The sequence below is a fragment of the Poecilia reticulata genome, chromosome 18 (assembly GCF_904066995.2).
Source record: "Poecilia reticulata chromosome 18, P_reticulata-male-v2, whole genome shotgun sequence".
Classification (NCBI taxonomy): Eukaryota; Metazoa; Chordata; class Actinopteri; order Cyprinodontiformes; family Poeciliidae; genus Poecilia; species Poecilia reticulata.
In genome coordinates, this window is record NC_088847.1 from 19,890,777 (window position 1) to 19,910,830 (window position 20,054).

At 36.7% G+C, this 20,054-nt stretch overlaps 1 protein-coding gene and 3 long non-coding RNA genes across 5 annotated transcripts; 1 reads left to right on the forward strand and 3 right to left on the reverse strand.

The window, feature by feature from the left end:
- Positions 1-607: 607 nt before the first annotated feature.
- Positions 608-2,188, reverse strand: LOC145548475 (uncharacterized). Its single transcript, XM_081598914.1, has 4 exons — positions 1,938-2,188; positions 1,699-1,847; positions 1,339-1,392; positions 608-1,193 (listed from the first exon to the last, which is right to left on the reverse strand). Exons 2-4 carry the CDS (start codon positions 1,825-1,827, stop codon positions 945-947), a joined length of 432 nt encoding a protein of 143 aa, XP_081455040.1. The 5' UTR covers positions 1,828-1,847; positions 1,938-2,188; the 3' UTR covers positions 608-944.
- A 2,448-nt stretch (positions 2,189-4,636) lies between these two features.
- Positions 4,637-7,536, forward strand: LOC145548843 (uncharacterized). 2 transcript variants are annotated; one of them, XR_014084834.1, is made up of 4 exons: positions 4,637-4,804; positions 6,058-6,181; positions 6,314-6,367; positions 6,968-7,536. It is a non-coding gene; the product is annotated as an uncharacterized LOC145548843 (long non-coding RNA). The 2 variants fall into 2 exon arrangements; XR_014084833.1 differs by having other exon boundaries at positions 4,645-4,733.
- A 2,030-nt stretch (positions 7,537-9,566) lies between these two features.
- On the reverse strand, positions 9,567-10,598 carry LOC145548570 (uncharacterized). The gene is made up of 3 exons (XR_014084569.1): positions 10,468-10,598; positions 10,297-10,350; positions 9,567-9,922 (listed from the first exon to the last, which is right to left on the reverse strand). It is a non-coding gene; the product is annotated as an uncharacterized LOC145548570 (long non-coding RNA).
- Positions 10,599-12,149: 1,551 nt separating this feature from the next.
- On the reverse strand, positions 12,150-12,673 carry LOC145548717 (uncharacterized). Its single transcript, XR_014084722.1, has 3 exons — positions 12,530-12,673; positions 12,311-12,426; positions 12,150-12,211 (listed from the first exon to the last, which is right to left on the reverse strand). It is a non-coding gene; the product is annotated as an uncharacterized LOC145548717 (long non-coding RNA).
- Between the last annotated feature and the right edge of the window lie 7,381 nt (positions 12,674-20,054).

The window sequence follows — 20,054 nt, forward strand, 5'->3', positions numbered from 1 at the left end:
AAATTGCACAAAACAAACAGCACAAGAAATGAGGAAACTTCATTGGCTCTAATTAGTTTTTCTCTTCCTCCATTTCTCTTCTATATTTCTGACCCATTTAAAATGTCTGAATTTTAATGTGGACCTTGAAATGGGGTAAAGTTCTGGTAAATACTGGGTGCAGGCTCAGAGATCAATTAAGACGCTATAGATCATCACATTTTCTTCAGTTATATGAAAAAATAATTACACATCTAAATCTGTCAGGGCCTGAATAGGATTCACTTTAAAATTCATACAGCTACATATTTAACTGTATGCTTCAGTTAAATATGTAAACATGGAAATATGACTCTCTCAGCGCCAAAGACATTTCTGTGAATCAGAACCAACACTGCCACCTTTTGAGCTGCTGGAGGAAATACTCAGGAGTTTTATTTTTATTTTTCATAACCCAGTACTTCATTTTTTGTTCATGAAATTGTTTTAATTCCTACAATATGTATTGGAGCTATATACATGTATTAGTAAAATAGGCCAGACTGAGTTTTAAATCAGTTTTATTAAAGTGTTTTTAAATACTCAAGCATGAAACAAGTTGGTATGTAAAGTTTATATATATGGCAATTTTAACAGAAGAGAATCACAAACTTCTTATGAAACAACAAAATGAATTTCTTAAAAATAATTTATGAATGAAGAACATCATTAAAAAAGACAAAATCATCATATCAAATTCACTAAAGTGCTTTAAGAGGCTTTTTAAAAGAATCAATAGTGTCGTGGAGCGATTAGATGGAATCAAACGTCAGATACCCACAGGCTGTCAAAGGTGTTTGCATTCACCAAAAACTGGTTTAATTATAACTTTAGATAATAAATATGAAAAAAAAATCTGCTCAGACAATAAAGAGAGAAGAAACTTTAGAAAAACACCAAATATCTGCCACAAAGACGAGCTGCAGCTAATCCTCACCGTACTCCTGAGCTTTAATGAAACTCCAGATATCGTCAATTTCTTTCTGATTTCCCTTCACAGTTTCAGCAAACTCTTCTCTTTTTTTGACTAAGAAATCAGTGACGGCACTTGAAAATCCTTTTAAGGATGTAGAGTTTGAAGTTTCTGCTTTCAGCTGCTTCAACGTGGGGAGAAACTTCTCAAGTTCTTCCTCAAAGATGATTGAAGCAAGTTTAATCCTGTTCTCAAATTCTTTCTTTTAGGGGGAAAACAGAAGATAAACTTTTATTAGATCTCTGTAGAGCGCGTTTATGTATTACACAAACTTTGTCATGGTTTATACTTCTGAAATTGTTAATAAAGGTATCATAAAAGCTTCTCATACTAAATCAATGACTCACCTTCTTGTCAGCTGCATCCTCCAACCCGCCCTCGTAGTATTCTTCAATTATTTTCTGAAATGTGCAAAAAAGAAAAGAGCTGTATGTTAGAGGATGAGAGCTGCAAAAGCATTTTCAACAATATAAAGACCAAAAATAAGACATGTTTTACAATTTAAGTGTTTTACAATATAATAACTGTGCAGTGAAAACAACATTCAAACTGTAAATAAAACAGATTAAACTGTAAAGTGATGCAAAGTTTTTCTATTGCCCACACACAGTGTTTTGGTTAAATTACTAACTTGTGTTATCTCAGTCCCAATTTAAGTTAATATTCATGAACAAAATAAAGCTGAATATGTCAGGAAAACACTTTACCAGGTGCTTTATGTCAATCAGAGAGTTTGCTACACAAACTAGACCCAGCAGAGTGACGATGAAGAGCAGTCCTTTGGTTGGCCTGACACCAAACAATCCTCTGTTTCCACATGAAGCTGATCTGGTCATGATTGCAGTGAGAAAACAACCTAGGAAATCAAAAGAAACTCACTTAATTTGGTTATTGCCTCAAAGAAAACTGAAATGTGTCTTAATTAAAAGAGAGCCATTGGCGTTACCTGGAGTGTAGAGAAAAGAGGAGCTGATATTCAAGAGAAAACTCAAGAAGTGACAAGATGACGTCCGTTCAATTCTTATAATACTCCTCAGGTTACCTGAAGCGTATAAACTGTCTCAATAGTTTCACTTTAACGTAGTTTTTCTTTCAATTCTGCAGCAAAACAAATGGTAACTCATGATGAAGCCGTGACCGAAACCATAACCGTCTGGCTACAAAAACACACATTTGCACATTTTTTTCTTTATTGTTTTCAAGTTAATATATTCAAGATATGGAACATTAACTTTTTTCATGCAAAAATACAATCGACACATTCATGAGCATTGCACCTCAGAAATGTTTACATACAGCTTAAACCAGATATTAACACATGAAATAAGGTTATCTTTATAATCAACTGACATATTAATTAACAGTTAATTTCAGAATATTAATTATATGGAAATGAGATGGTTATGTGGATATACTGCTGATCTGATGTTTGTATTGGTGTTACTTTCATGTAATGTTTTTATTTTTATTGTGCTGCACCCCTGCTTTGTAGACAAATTTCTCATATGGGAGACTAACAGATTATCTTTATCTTTATGACTTGTCTCTCGTCTCGTCTTTTTTGCTCTGCCCCACTTATTGTCCATTGACCGCTGGAGATCGGCACCAACATCCCTCACCACTCCATTACGAACAATGGTTTATGATACTGGATGGACGGACAAGAAACAATGACAAGAACTTTTATGAGTTTTGCAAGGTTTTTATTACAGTTGTGTTTCAAGGTACTTCCCCAGATGTTCCAGTAAGCTCGACTTATTTCTTTAATTGTTTTACGTCTTTTGGATTTATGTCTACATTTGGAAACGAGTTTGGGACTTTTAGGGAGAACACGTTCTCTGTTGTCTTTGGCAGAAGGCCTAAGTAGTAGAAAAAATAAACCTCAACAGCAGATCTGCTCAGTGCGGCCTGCACCACTTTCTCTTTCGCAGACTAAAAAATAATTCCCAGGGTTTAGTTACGGTAAATCATGTTGGCATGTTTCCCAAAAATGACAGCTTCCTGTTAAGAGGTGATAACAGGAAGATAAAGATAAATCTGGTAGCTGCATCAAAGATTGGCACTCCTTTTCAAACAATGCATCATATTTCCACTTCAATTCTCTTTATTCTCTTTATTTGACATCTCATAAAATCCCAATAAACCAATAATGTTCAGGCTGTGATTTGACAAAATCTGAACAGATTCTAAGAGTATGGATGCATTTACAAGGTGCTGCACAATAAACCAAAATCATTCAGTATGCATGCTGGCTAACCTCTTTTATGTCTAAAATCATATTTAAATATATCTCTTAAATATAATAAATAAATTCCATCAGCTCCAGTTTGTAGAACATTGTATCGTGATCAATATTGCTATTTTTCTTCTGCAGGAAGGAGTTATCTGGGAAGGACTTTCGTTGTGGAAGCAAATATTTAATTTCAGTTAAAAACTTTTTTGTGGCATCAAAGAAATTCACGTTAATAATGTTGCATTTTTATGTTCCTTAAACTCAAAACGTTAAAGTACAAATCCAGATCCGATAAATGCTGCTCAGTTTTTGAGACCTTAAAAACAGAAAAGAGGTTCACCAAAAATAAACAAATTAAAAACAAAGGTCATTCAGAGCTGCAGTTTGGCATTCGAACAAATTACAAACTGCTAAATTGACAAATTTACCACAAAAAAGTTCAGCTTTACACATCAGTGCAGAAAAACACGATTGACAAAAAACAGATTTCTGATCACTTGAGAAGAATCAAAATCAATTTCTACAATCAGTGTCTCTTCACTCAGTTCATTTCCTTGCTTACAAAAACAAGAGAGCTCAGAAACCGATCAGCTTTAATAGAGGAACATTTTACAGCTACTACAGCGAATCTTCGCCGTAATGCACGGCTTTTATGAAGTTCCAAATATCATCAATTTCCTCCTGATGAGCCTTTTTACCCTTAGCAAAGTCTTTCCTTTTGTTGACCAAGAGGTTGGTGATGGAGCTCAGGAGTCCCTTCAGAGACGTAGAGTTTGCTGTTGCAGCTTTCACTTGATTCAACATGGGATGAAACTTCTCCAGCTCTTCTTCAAAGATCTGCGAGGCGACGGTCAGCTGGTTCTCAAACTCTTTCTTTAAAGAGGAAAAAACGTCTTTGTCAGATTCTCTATGCGGTGTTACATCTTTTATTTTCCTCTACCCACTACGTTGACCTTAAAAATAAATTAAATAAATGATAGAAGAAAAGCTTTGATTAACTCACCTTCTTGTCAGCTGCATCCATCAGTCCACCCTCATAATATTCCTGAATTATTTTCTGAAATGTTCAGAAATGAGGGTTTATATGAGATGAGCAACATTGAAACAGCACATCAGAGAGCCGGAGCTCGCTGTTTCCAGAGTGATTATGAAATTAAAAACAGATAAATAGAAAGAAATAATTAGCAAAGAACTTGAAGTTCAATACACCACCTGTCAATGAGTTCATAAAATTGTATATTTCTTGTTCAAATAGGCTAATTTCCAGTCTTTCAAAGCAAAACTAAAACAAAAATGCACTTTTTATTTGATCTCTAATTGCACATTTTAAAACCTCCACTTTAAAGATAGAGATTAATTATTGTAGATCTAAAAGAAAATTAAAGTGAAAATGATTTACCAGGTAATCTTTGCTCATCATTGAGTTGGTGACCGAAACCAGAACCAGAACAGAGAGGATGAGGAACAACCCTTTGGCGGGTCTGACTGCGGCCAGACGTCCACTTTCAGGTGAACCTGCTGCGGCCATGATTCCTGGAATCAAAGCAACCAAAGACTCTAAAATAATTTGACTCTTTTAGGTATGAGTTAAACCTGAGAGCGGTCTGTTTTTAACAAAATATTTAAAGTTATCTGAATTAAAAATGTTACAGATCTTCCCTGCTGTTTGACAGAGGAGCTGCTGTCAAGGTGAACACAGAGAACTGAACGATGCCTCAGCAGTTTTTCTTTCGTTTCTGCTATAAACTATGACTGTGGCATGTGATGATTTTTTTATGCAAACACCAACTATGACATCACTCACCAGTCACCTTTCATTTTCAATTTTGTGTCAAGTTATTCAGTGTGCTTCGTGTTTTTGGCTGGTAAGGCTGTGCAAATAGATCAATAAAAAAGAATAAAGGGATTTCTGATAATAAATGCACACAAAGCAGTTTTAAATCCATGACACCATCTTGAAAATTCTATTCTGTATTTCTGCAGTATTTTTGGGTGAAATTGCATTTTTTTTAACCCAGAAATGTTTTCTGTAATTTCAGACCCATTTGTCCAGACAGGCTGGAGTTTGATGGCTGTCATCCTTACACACACCTTTCCAAATCAGTCAAATATTTTCTGTGAGTCCTTATAAAATCTTTATCAGTAGGATTATTGTTTATTTGGAAGATGATATAAACCAGACCCTCCTACAGCAAAAACATCAACACAACACAAGATTGGAAGCTTCCCTCTTTTTCCTCCAAACGTGTCACACTGGCCGTTGGGACACACTTTAATTTTTGTAGACAGTAACTTGTAAACAAAGAAGAAAAATGGGAATGTGTGGTGGAAGGCTTGGTCACATTATTGTGCGTCACTGTATGTTTGCAGAAGAAATGAAACAGAAACTGTTTTAAAGATAACGTTGTTAAGACTCAGGTAACCTGAGGAGTATTTAAAGTATTTGTTGTGCTTCATATTGTCACTTCTTCAGTTTTCTCCTCAACAGCAGCTCCTCTATTTTATACACCAGGTGAGACCTTTAACTTTTTTTTATTCAATTCAAGCATATTTCTGTTTATATTTAGGCATAAACCAAGTTAAGTAAATTTCCCATCAATTCTCAAATCTTAACATGTGGATGTAACACGTTGATGGATTTTGATGTCGACTATCAGGGCGAGGCAGTTTATGAGATACAAACCTTTTCATCCACAAGGAAATTCAAAGTGTTTTCACAAGAACATTATGTTACAATGTCAAAATAAGGGAAAATACGACAGATTGAAAAGCAGAATGCACTAGAGCTAACTGCTACATTTTCAACATCATTTTTACCGCTTCCTTTTCTCAGAATAACGATGATGACCGGTGTTAGAAGAGCGACTGGCATCAGAACCACAACAACCCTGTTCCTAATTTTCCTTCTGTTGGATCTAATCTGCTTCACAAACTCCCATTCTGGACAAGAACGCATGGTAAATTATTGAGAATGAATTAGTTAAGTAATGTATTGCAGCAATTGCAGAATGATTTTGCTGTGACATCACATGCAGTGTCGTGCACAGTTTAAGTGTGACTAAGTTTCGCTTTTCACTGTAAATTCGCAGACACCGTTACAGAAATTGTGCCAGAAAACAAAAGAAGATCTTAAGAAGCTGAAGGTGAGAGCACAAACCGTTAGAAAAACAGAACAGGTGAATTCAGCAGTTCGAAAGGTGAAACTCAGATATTTCATAGACGCATGTTTTTTTGGGTATTTATTTATAGCGTTTCAGATTATTATAACTTACTGTAAAAAAACAAAAAAAATAAAACATGTTGATTTCCCAGAAAATGTAAATATTACTTACAAACACCAATAAATGTTTTTTAAATAAATGTGAACCTCCTGGAAAAATGTCAGTCCCATAACATTTCATCAATAAAGTGTGTTTTTGTTGGTTTTATCTGTTATAAAAAAATTCAGAGAAGTTTTTAAATCTACAAGTTTAAAATTAACTCTTGAAATATAAAACTCCCTTTATTTAGGTAACTTTACAGTAACAATATGTAGATTAATTATGTCATCTAACTGTAATTATCTTCTATTTACAGCTAGTGACAACCCAACATTAAAGATTAGAATATTATATCAATTATGTAAATTATTTTAAAGGTATTTAAGTTTTGATTGAAGTTTGTCTTGATAAAAAAAGCCTAATCGGGAATATATTCAAAATATTGGGCGTGACTACATTTTTTTTTCTTTTCATCTTCATCAGAGATCACACCAGTGTGAGTTCAGGACGCCACTGGATCCGGCTGATGAAGGTGTCGACATAAATCCAGTGAAAGCACTGATGACGAGATACGATCATAACCTTCCTGATGGTCGTCCTCCAGTCCATCCAAAGGTTTCTGTGGGGAAAAAGGACCGTCGTCGTTGACGACAAAAGGGATGAGCTTGAAATGATTGTTTACTTGACAAATAAACGTGTGTGCAGGACGAAGACGGATCGATACATGACTTTGAAGTGACATCAAGAATAGAATCTTTTTTCTGTCCCTTTATTCGAAACAAGGCAGAGACTGAAGTGGGTAAAAGAAGCAGCAAAGACCCTGAATGAATGACTCACATGTGGACTAGACCCGCATTGCCTCTGCTCCAGGTGTTGCAACATGAGAAGATACTTTCAAAATACATAAAGTCATAGGCCAAAGCTGTAGAGATGAAGATCAGTTCAAGACTTTTACACATCATCGTATCTCCTCGGGTTCTGTGTGCTGCGCGTCTATCTACTGTCTAAAACTGAAAATAAACGTGGTGTAAATGTAGCACAAAGATGTGGAACACAGTTTGAAATTGTACTTTATTTAACAAGGCAACTTTTAAAATAATCTAATAACTTACAATTACTCTATCTCATCAGAACATTGGGTTGTTTCCCGTCATTTTTGTTTCCTTTGATTCCTTTGCACTTTATTGCTCCTTCATCTTTATTTTAATTGAAATAAAACGTATGCAATATATTTATGCCTGCACACTGTGTGAGCTTGAAAATTCAGGTCAAATTCCTCAATGGTACACACAATCTTGGCCAATAAAGCTTATTCTGATTTTGTGGTTGATTATTTTACAGTAGAACTTCTTCGAATATTTCATAGATTGCATATTAACAATGTTTAATTAAAAATGTTTCAAATATTGATCGATCTATCTTACTAAGCTTGAACGTTTTTATTCAGGATTTTCACCGTTTGTGTTAAAAGTAACAATATTAATCTTTTTCTTTTTTTTTCTTTTGCACAATCCCTGGTCAGAATGCAGTTTGCAGACAGAAAACGAGGATCTGTGGTGGTTACAGATAATAATAACACACACCACAGACTGCAGTGAGGCGGCAGTCATCATCATGGTGGTCAACTGGTCTGTCAATCATAAAAAACAGATTAAAAGACAAAATAAAAGATGGCATGTTATATAAAAAGTAAAAACACTAATTAAAAGTGAGATGGAGTTAAATACCAGAGCACTGTACTCTGAATTAAATCTGACCACTATCAATCCTTGTATGCATTAGCAGTTGTAGAGTTAATGCATGATAAAAATCATGAATTATTTTAGAGGTGAAATTGTTTACCAGGTTATTTTTGTTCATCGTTGAGGTTCTGTTCCACACTGAACAGTGACGATGAGGAGCAATCCTTCAGTGCGTCTGACACCAGTCAAACATCTGCTTCCAGATAAAGCTGCCGATTCCTTGAATCAACCCAAAGACTGTAAAACAATTTAATCAGCTGAGTTATATGCACATCTGAAACTGAATTTGTGTTTAATAACAAATTCACTAAAATTATCTGAATTTAAAATGAACTGTTTCAGATCCTTTCTGCTTTTGAAAAGAGGAGTTGGTGCAAAGGTGAGAACTAAGAAATGAATGATGTCTTGGCAGTTTCAGATTTAAACTATTTTCCTTTAGTTCCTGCTATAAACAACCACTGTGGCGTGTGATAAAGCTTTGACGTAAACTGGGACATTCTCCACTGGGACCTACCAACAGCATCATAGACCAGTCAGCTTTCATTTTCAATAATGTTTCAAGTTTTGCTCACATGAAAATCTGGAGTAAAAGTACAGAGTGCTCTTTAGTTGTTCTGTCATATCTCAGAAAAATAAAATAAGTGGGAATTTGGTTACATGAGTGTGTGTGTGCATGGTTGTGTGTCCTGTGTGTCTCTGTGTTGCCCTACGACAGACTGGCGACCTGTCCAGGGTGACCCCGCCTCTCGCCTGAAACGTTAGCTGGAGATAGGCACCAGCAACCCTCCCGACCCCATTAAGGGGTCGGGAGGGATGGATGGATGGAATTTGGTTACAACAACCAGCAGGTGGCAGTGTTGCCTTGAAAAGAACTGGTCGCAAAAACTGGTACCATGCACTTTGAGTCATTAATTTAAAGCAAAGATCAAAATGCTTTAATTATTAGTTTTTTTTTTCTCAGAATATTTGCCATTAATGTTACAGTGTTACAATATGGCATTCAATATTTCTGACATTGTTTAGTTTTTCACAGAAACTACAACTATGGGCATTTTTGTCGCATGACCATAACCACAAATTTTCCACATCAGGCATCAGAATGAAACTAAAGGAACTTATGGAGGCTTAGATCAGATATCAACACACCACAGGACAGCTGGTGACGTCATTCAGGCCTTGACCTTTTCCACAGGTCCACTAGATATAGTTTTAAACTATGTGACAGAGTGAGAGTCCATCCGATGGATCAACACAAGGTGAGACACAGTGGTGGCTCTATCATAATTTTAACTATAATTATTAAGGAGAGAAACGACAATCAAAATTTTATTTCATTTTTTGTCCATACAAGCATTTTTGTCAACTTTACATTTAAAACATCACCATCAAAAACATCTCTAGAGATAAAAATAATGTCATAGATCTTGATAATGTTCCATCTCTAAAAGGTTATGCAACTGTACTCTGCTATGTTTACCTTCAGCAATTTATGATATTAAACAACTTCCTGAAAGGTTAGAATAATGCTGCACATAATTTGTGACGATATTCCAAATGCAGCATTAAAGGCTAAATTATTGTGTCATAGTTTAGCATACTCCTCCTCCTGAGTCTTGAGGAAGTCCCACGTTTCTCTTATTTTCTGTCTGATTTCTTCTATCAGTTGATTGTGGTCTTCAATCTGGAAATGATAACTCTGATGGAGAAAAAAATAGATCTTTATTGTGTCGCACATAGAGATTAAAATAAATTATGATTATACTATTTATATTGTCTTCAATTTTATGTATTGCAGCATGAACATCATAGAATCAAACAAATCAAACTTGGTGAAGAAGTTGTATCACTGACCAAAAATACAACAAAAATGTTTTAAAAACAAACTAACTGTGAGTTTTATGTTAATTATGAGCAATACTCTGTATGAAACTGTAACTTTTTACCTTTTCAAAACAGTGACAGTAATAATATTTGTGGTAGATGATTATTTTTTTTAACTATGGCACAAAATACTCAGTTCTTCCAATGTCTTGTAAAGTAATCAAAGGCAATGAAAACATTATGACTCACCTTCAGTCTCACAAAGGGGGATTTTGTTTTTTCAATAGTTTCACTGAGTTCAGTCTGCAAATGAAAAGTTAAAATCAATATTCAGTTGAGTTATTAAAGTAGACTGCTTCAAAAAAATATAAGTATTGTACTTTTTTTCCCCATATGCAGGTTAATTAACACATTATTTACCGGCTGTTTGTCAAACTGTGATGTTGTGAAGCAAAACTGGCTCAGCAGAATAAAAACGAGGAACAAGCCTTTAATGGTTCTGGTGCCAAACGCTCCTCTGTTTTTGACACAGGTTACTGTTGCCATCTCTGTTTTGAAGGTAAATATAAAAGAGATAAAATTGTCAAAATTCAGAGTTTAGATGTAGTATTGTATTTCAGACTCACCTGAAATGTCAAACTTCTTCAATGAGAAACTGAACTGAGTGGAAAAACGTGACCATCTTTATACTGGAGTTACTTCCCCTCCTTACAGTCTCATGTTTGTCGCAGCGTTTTTATAACCACACAAAATCCCCAAGTTTCATTTTTCAAGTCAGACTGCAGAGAAATGGTAGTTGATACTTCAAACTAATATCATTAAGAGCACTGAGTTGAAAACAGATGTCTGCATTACATAAATTGAATAAAAACACACCTCCCTCCCCACCCCCCCTGCTGTCTGACAATAAATATGACAAAACTAATGATGTTAGAAAAATAACATCAGTTTCTAAATGCAAGAAAATGTAAAGTTTTTATGATCATTCTTGTGAAGTGCACCGGTCCCTCCTGCAGTAAAATACTCAACCAATACGGTGCTGCCTTTTCAGTGAAACACGTTCACTTTAGTTTCATCCAACCACGGGACATATCTCTGTCCCTGAGAGTGTTTGCAACAGTGATCAGACTTTTTATTTGACATTTGGAGAAATAAATAATTTCTCCCCCTCTGATTGGTCTTTCAGCCCAAGTTAGGCTGTATTTTTTCTATTACTAACTCCAAACCAGAATATTAACAGTCTTTTCTTTTGTGTTGTAGGTTGATATGCACATTCAGCGCACAAAAATTATTATCCTGAACACAGAATACATGTGGGAAAAGAAGTCAAGGGTGTTTTAGGATTTGCATTTCAACATTTTTTAATCAACTCCATGTTAGGTTCTATTTAGGTTATTTATTGATTATATGGATTATATTTGTCAGATTTTAAAAATTGTTTGGTGATCTTAAACATTAAAGTGTGGAAAGAAAGAGAAAAAAACGTAAGAAACCTTCAATGGGGAAAAACACTAAAACACAGTAAAACTTGTGGATCACATAAAATTCAGCTAAGGGTTTTCCACAGGTTTTTTGTGTCTGATAAATGTATTGTACAGTTTTACTTATATGTGTCTGTAAACAAGAAAACAGGCAGGAACAGTCGTCAAAGATTTTAGAAATATTTAATTTGGCGAGACATTTTCAAATCTCAAAAGTCTGTTCACAATAAGTTTTTATTTCAGTGGGAAATTTTATAGAGTCAGAATCACTAAGAAGAGCTTTACAGCTCAGATTTCCTCTCTTCCAGGTTCATCATAATTCTTTCCAGTTGTGAAATTTGCTTTTTGTAGTCTTTGATTTTTTCAGCCCCATTTTGAAGCACTTTATTCACAAAACCTTTGTAGGCCAACACCACGTCCTTTACACTCTGGAAGCTTTCAGCGACTTCTGGAAGGTCTGGTCTGGTTTTCCTGAGCATTTTATTGTTGTCATCCATTAGTCGTCCCATCTTCTCAAGAAGCAATGGACAGAAGACCATGTCTACCAAGTTGCTAACCTGAAAAATAACAAATGTATTTACTGCTGTAGGCATCTATATGAAGAGATTTACTTTGTGTCTCTTACTCACGCTTCTCCTCAATGCTTCTCTTTTCAGCAGCTCAACATTCACTTTCATCTCTCTCTGCAAATCCAAAGTGAACATTGTACTTTTACAATGAAAGCATTAGATAGTGGCTGCATTTGTTAAAACATTTGAAATAAGACAAAGAAAACATGTTACCAGCTTGTCCTGGTCTATCCATGAATTTGCAGGGCAGAGCAGCAGAGTGAAAACGATGACCAGTCCTCCTGGTCTTCTGACAGGAACCACTTCCCTGTTTCTGAACATGACTGCAGCTGCCATCACACAACATATACATATTGATATAGATATACAGTATATTCTCAAGATCCTACATTACAGAATGGATTTCTGTGACCATTTATATTATTTACATACCTTAAGTTGTAGTGAAGGTGGTGAATAAGAGTAATTTACTCTAAGACGATTTTAATACTCTTCTTGTCTCCTCCCCCAGCCAGAGCACAGGCTACCAGGCTGCTTGTGTCTGAACTGATTGGAGCTCACAGCTCTGTGTCTGGTTCTGACCCAGCCTTTTCTGATGGGCAGCTCCACTGTTCTGTAATATACCCAGAATATTTTTGTGAAACATCAAAGGAAAAAGAAATGTGTCACATTACTGAAAGCAGAACCAGTGCCAGTTATTAACACTGCAAAACCACAAAATCTTATTAAGTACTTTTGGTCTAGTTTCTAATTCCAATATCTGCACATGAAATGAGACAAAACTAACTTACAAATAACTTTTCAACAAGAAATAGAAGTACTGTAGCTCCCAAAACTAAACTGCCAGATTATTTCACTTAAAATTGCCACTTTGTCATCAATATTAAGAAAGTATTGACTTAAAACAAGTTCCTATTTCTTGCTGAAAAGTTACTTGTAGGTTACTTTCAAGTTTACTAAAATATGTGTAAACTCCAAAACAACCAAGGTCCTTGACTGTTTTGGAGTTTGATTAATTAATTCTGTTTTTGATTACTGTTCTTTGTTTGACTCAGTCTTATTCTTTGATTAGATCACCCTTTCCTCTGTTTTACTTCAGTTCAGTTCCTCTTAGTGAGTTTAATGCAACTATGTACAGTTATTCCTTGTGTCTAGTTATTCCGTGTTACTATTATATCACAGGTGTCAAACTCCAGTCCTCAAGGACGTCCTGCAACTTTTAGATGTGCCTCTGCTGCACCACAGCTGAACAGAATAATTAGGTTGTTAGCAAGGGTCTGGAGAACGTATCTACACAAGGAGGAAGTAATTAAGCCATTTCATTCCAGTGTTTTGTACCTGTGGCACATCTTAAAAACTGCGGGACAGTGGCCCTTGAGTACTGGAGTTTGACACCCCTGTATTATATTCATTTTCCTAGCTCCCATGTTTGTTCTTTGTCTTCCTTATGACGGTTGGCAAAAAACTTAAGGTGCATTACCCCACCTTCAAGAATGGAGTATAGATCAGATGATCTTTACTGCTACATTCTTCCCAAAATATCTGCTCTTTAAAATAAACAAACAAACAAAACAAAAAAACCTAAAATGGTGCTAAACTACATCCCCACATAACATTTTAAGTAATTCCCTTACACCAAACTGGTGACCTGGCTGGATTTAGGGACAAGGACATAATTTTTCTTAAATCCAATTAATTAATTGAAGAATAAAAATGATCATTGTTTTACAAATAAAAATCTGTGGGCTGTCTATTTGCCCTCATATTCTTCTACTTAGGGTTTACCTTCAGACCGGACAATGCTTAACGTTCAGCCAAGCTGCAGTCGTTCAGATCAAAACTAAATTTGGTGTTGATTTTTCACCACACAGTTCTGCCAAGCACAGAAAGTAAAACAATTAACATTTTTGTCATCTGACCTTTGTAAGAAAAATTCCTCTTCAGACCACAGTCATTTGAGCGAAACTAAAAGACCTGCCCGACTGTTGGTGGCCTTGAAACCAGACACCACAAAGTTGTCAGATGATGCTGCCGCTGCTAGCATTGTTTGAAAATGTTTGTGTACAGTACCGTGCCAATGTATCCATCCATTGACATTTTTCATTTTTTGTCAACACTGCTGGGATGTTATGTGATTGACGGAAAAAATAGTGGTTGCAGCATCATACTGTGTGAAGGCTTTTCTTCAGCATAGAAGGAGCTGGTCAGACTTGATGAAATATCCTGTTACATTCAGAATTTCCTCCTATAAACAGTTTAGTTGAATTTCCACTTTTGAGTGAGAGAATCATCAGAGATTATTTAAGCGAACCTCTACTAAACTCTTAACTAAAGTTTTCTTCAGTTGTGTAAATTAACTCACTGTTGTTCACTGGAGTCCACACTAATGGGAATTTGTCTGGCACATTTACAATCAATCAATCAATCAAATTTTATTTGTATAGCACATTTCAGCAGCAAGGCATTTCAAAGTGCTTCACATAATTAAAATAAAAACAGCATGTGACATTGAATAAACAGTGAGAGAGGGAAAGATATTTTAAGAAAACATTAAAACAGAAACAGTGAGAAAGAGAAATAAAAAGAAATTAAAAAGTAAAGATAAAAACATTAAAGCGATAAAAAAAAACAAAAAAAAAAACATCAAGAACATCAAAGACATCAAAACCAGCACTCTAACCCTAATTTAGCCATAAGCAACTCTAAACAGGTGAGTTTTAAGTCGAGATTTAAAGGCACCTAGTGTTTCAGCTGTTTTACAGTTTTCTGGAAGTTTGTTCCAAATTTGTGGTGCGTAGAAGCTGAATGCTGCTTCTCCTCGTTTGGTTCTGGTTCTGGGGATGCAGAGCAGACCAGAACCAGAAGATCTGAGGGGTCTAGACGGTTGGTACAGTAATAACAGATCTTTAATGTATTGTGGTGCTAAACTGTTCAGTGATTTATAAACTAACAGTATTTTGAAGTCTATTTTCTGAGCTACAGGAAGCCAGTGTAGGGACTTTAAAACTAGTGTTATGTGCTCTATCTTCCTGGTTTTAGTCAGAATGCGAGCAGCAGCTTCTGGATCAGCTGCAGCTGTTTGATTGATTTATTAGTCAGACCTGTGAAGACGCTGTTGCAGTAATCAATGCGGCTAAAGATAAACGCATGGATGAGTTTCTCAATGTAACCAGCCTGTCTGTAGCCACACAATAATTTACCTAAATAGAAAGATATAAATCTGTACTGGAGTAAGTTTTTCAGAAAAATACAAATATACATTCATAACATTTGTTGCACCTCACATAAGAAAATACTTCAAGACCAGTTTTATGGAAACATTTTTTCTTAACTGTAGACTCATTATTCACCCCCCTTCAAATAAAGTGTTACCAACAAAAGCAGACATTTTATGCTGATGAAACTGCAAAACTGCATAGAATATACAGTGCATACTGCACACTGTTTTTAAATACATTCGTTCAACATGTTCCCCTTTGTGATTTGCTTGACCAGTCAGCTGATTGCAAAGTTTATCAGCATGAAATATTAAAACACACATTTCATATATTTGTCAAAAACTATTAAAGAAAAGTTTACAGTTGCTTCATGTTGTACCTTCACAGCCTAAGGCTACTGAGACAAATCTGTTTCACAGTGATGGCTAACATTTAGACACATTCATTGATGTCATAAATTTTTTTTTTACGAATATGGAAAACAACATAACTCATTCAAAGCAAAAGCTTTTATCATTAGTAATGTTTAAAAACAAACTCTTATCCCATTAAATCTATTACTAAGAATCACACCAAGGAATGAATGAAACTAAATTTGAAGCTGCTTGGCACAGATAAAAATCACTACAGACGTCGAAACGTTTACAGCTCATCATCAAGTTCTTGCGATCTTAAAACATTCAAAACATAATTCAGATTTGTTTCAGTATCTTTTGCTCTTCCACTAGAAACCTTATAGTTTAGGTCTGCATAAGTCATTGTTGTTTTTCTAAGGCTTTCGAAGCCGAGAAAAACTTGATAAATTAATGGATCTTGAGACATTTTCATTTGTTGAAGTTCAGGATCAAACTTTTTCATCTTCTCTTCATACGCTTCGGTGAGAATTGCAATGCTGAACTTTGCAAACATCTTTAGGAAGGAAAAAAGTATTTTAAAAAGCTTCAACAAAACTTTGAAAAATAGCTTTTGTTTACCACAAACTAAGTTTTGATCTTCTTAAGTAGCAGAAAAAACTACCTTGCTTTCATATGCTTCATCTGCTGCGTCCTGAAGGTCCTCCAAGAATATTTCCTGAAATTGACCAAATGTAGCATGTTAGTATGGCAATGCGCAACAAATGACACTAAATCATATAAAAACTAAAAGAAAATATGAAAGTGCTAAGAAAAAAATACATATAACCCTCCCCAAAGATGTTAATCAAAACATTAATACCAATTGCTCCATATTTGTCAAATATTTTGCTTCATCCAAAAGTGTTGACATTGCTTCAATTCTATCTTGTTCTGCTTTCTGAAGGAGAAAAATGAAAAATCAAATTACAAAGGGAAGTCAGACTTTTCACTATTAAAATAACGTCCAGAATCTTCCAGCCAATAACTGATATAGATTTATATTCACTTGGACTTGAACAGCTCCCTCCAACATTAACTGAAGGTTGTCCATCACTTCGACCTGAAATGTACCACAAAGAAAGATCATTGTAATTACTGCATATAAAAAGCACAAATGAGTGCTTGGAGAACAATGGATAACTCTAAAAGAGAACTTACCACACCATTTTTTATTGACTGCATGTCTGCATTGCAAAACAAACACAACAGCGGTAGGACCAGGATCACAGATTTGATGAATGAGAATCCAGCCATTCTTTTGCATCCAGATTTTTTCATATCTGTAAATAATATTAATAAATATATGAAAAGAATAAGAGTAAAAATAATTTAATCTTTAAAAGAAGAAAATACATTACCAGACCTCTCCTTGTAAGTTAAGTGTGATGAGCCCGTCTACTTTAGCTTAAATAAAACATGTCTGCCTACATCTGGTTACTGTTCCTCTTTTCTCAGTTTCTTTCTGTTTCAATATTACACAACATTTCAACTTAAAGTAAAACTCTACACGTCACAAAAATGCACACAACCAAATATCATTAATTATTTGCAGACACGATAGTCATTTTTACATCAAATCCAGCAAGATAAAGTTAATTTTGATCCATTTAAATTCAATCCAAAGCAGTCAAAACTCAGGCAAATAAAAAACTAGGTCTAATCTTGACTTTAATTGAAATTCTTTGTGAAAACATCAACCTTTCTTTAGAAGAAGATTTTCTTTTTTTCAGAACCAGACCGTGGATGATTTAGCTTATAGGACACAAAAGAGATATACTGGAGGTAAATGTAGAAGTAAGTGTGACCTCTGACCTTGACGGGATTCACTCTCACTCTCAGTCTGGAGGAGTTTCTTCAGACTGCTACTGGAAAGCCAATATGATGGCATCCAGAGAAAACAGCACCTCAGACAATGCTTTTCTAAGGCTTGCTGGTTGCAAGGTTGCTGTGGTCCTCTCGTAGAGAGGTTAGCCACTGTGCATTGCTGTTGTGGGACGCCTCCCTTTCCCATATGCCTTTCCAGTATTGTTCAGTCTCCAGCCTGGGTGGGTCTGCTCTGTTGTTATTACCCTGCCATTGAGAGTACACTTTAGCTGGTTGGGTGGCGAAGAGCCGGTTAATCCTCCTGGCTTCATTCTCTCTCGTGTATCTCTTTAGGCGGCTGGCCAAGGCTTGGAGCCTTTGTTTGGCAGTTTCGAGTGCTTCAGGTATGGGCATCTGGCTGTACTTCTTGGGTACTGATCTTTTCATTGCACCCCTTTGGAGCTCTGACAGTTGACTCACTTCCCTCCTTGTTATCTTGATCTTAGCCTCTAACCGTCTTTTCCATGGTGGGTATTGGGTCTCATGGTTGCTCTTATAACCAAGCATCTCAAGGATCACTGATGCTGAGTTGTATATCAGCTCATGCACAAGTGTCCATCAAATGTGGCATATACCAAGGAGATGCTCTGTCCCCACTGCTGTTCTGCATAGGCCTGAACCCTCTCAGCCAAATCATCAGCAAGACTGGCTACGGATACCGACTCAAGAATGGGGCCATGATCAGTCACCTCCTCTACATGGATGACATCAATCTGTACGCCAAGAGCGAACGAGACATCGACTCACTGATCCACACCACCAGGATCTACAGCACTGACATTGGGATGTCATTCGGACTAGAGAAGTGTGGTCGGATGGTTACAAAGAGAGGGAAGTTCGCCCACACAGAAGGGGTCTCACTCCCAGAAGGAACAATAGCAGACATAGAGCACAGCTACAAGTACCTGGGAATACCACAAGCAAATGGCAACCTCGATGAGGTCACAAGGAAAGGAGCCACAGCCAAATACCTCCAACGAATAAGGCAAGTCCTGAGAAGCCAGCTCAATGGCAAGAACAAGATCCGTGCAATAAACAGCTATGCCTTACCAGTAATCAGATACCCTGCCGGAATAATTAGCTGGCCAATGGAAGAGATGAAGGCCACGGATGTTAAGACTAGGAAGCTACTAACCATGCATGGAGGGTTCCACCCCAAATCCAGCACCCTGAGACTGTACACGAGCCGTAAGGAAGGAGGCAGAGGACTAGTGAGTGTGAGAGCCACTGTCCAGGATGAAACATCCAAGATCCATAAATATATCAAGGACAAAGCCTCAACGGACGATGTGCTCAGCGAATGTCTCAGGCAATGGAGAACAGAAGACAAGGTGCTGGAAGTACCATCATGGGAGGACAAGCCCCTACATGGGATGTACCACCGACAAATAACTGAAGTGGCTGATGTCAGGAAAACCTACCAATGGCTGGAGAAAGCTGGACTCAAGGACAGCACAGAGGCTCTCATCCTGGCCGCCCAGGAACAGGCCCTAAACACCAGAGCAATAGAGGCTCAGATCTACCACACCAGACAAGACCCAAGGTGTAGGTTGTGCAAGGAGGCCCCTGAGACAGTCCAGCACATAATAGCAAGGTGCAAGATGCTGGCAGGGAAAGCGTACATGGAACGACATAACCAAGTGGCGGGCATAGTGTACAGGAACATCTGTGCAGAATATGGACTGGAAGCCCCGAGATCAAAGTGGGGAACACCCCCAAAGGTGGTGGAGAATGACCGAGCTAAGATCCTGTGGGACTTCCAGATCCAGACAGACAAGATGGTAATGGCGAACCAACCGGACATTGTGGTGGTGGATAAAGAACAGAGGAAAGCCGTTGTGGTGGATGTAGCAATACCAAGTGACTACAACATCAGGAAAAAGGAGCATGAGAAATTGGAGAAATACCAGGGCCTCAGGGAGGAACTGGAAAAGACCTGGAAGGTGAAGACCACAGTGGTGCCTGTGGTCATCGGGGCCCTCGGGGCAGTCACCCCCAAACTGGAGCAGTGGCTCAAACAGATCCCAGGAACAACATCAGACATCTCAGTCCAGAAATGTGCAGTTCTAGGCACAGCCAAGATACTGCGCAGAACCCTCAAGCTCCCAGGCCTCTGGTAGAGGACCCGAGCTCAGAGGATGAAACAGACCACCCACAAAGGGTGAGAAGGGAATTTATATATATATATATATATATATATATATATATATATATATATACATATATGACTCCAACAAATGAATGGTAATTTCGCAACAATGTGTAATAATGTTAATAGATGAAAATATGAACTAAAGGATTTTGGCGTCTCCAGTGATAAGTGAGTAAGAGGCAATTTATAGAAGCTACCAGTCCAATCACCACGCCTGTTTTTGAATGTTGGTTTGAGTATTTGGATAAAATCCCCCTGTGCACAAGAGGAACATGAAAACTCCACACAGAAAAACTGGGTCAGAAGTTTTGACCCAACATTTAATTAAA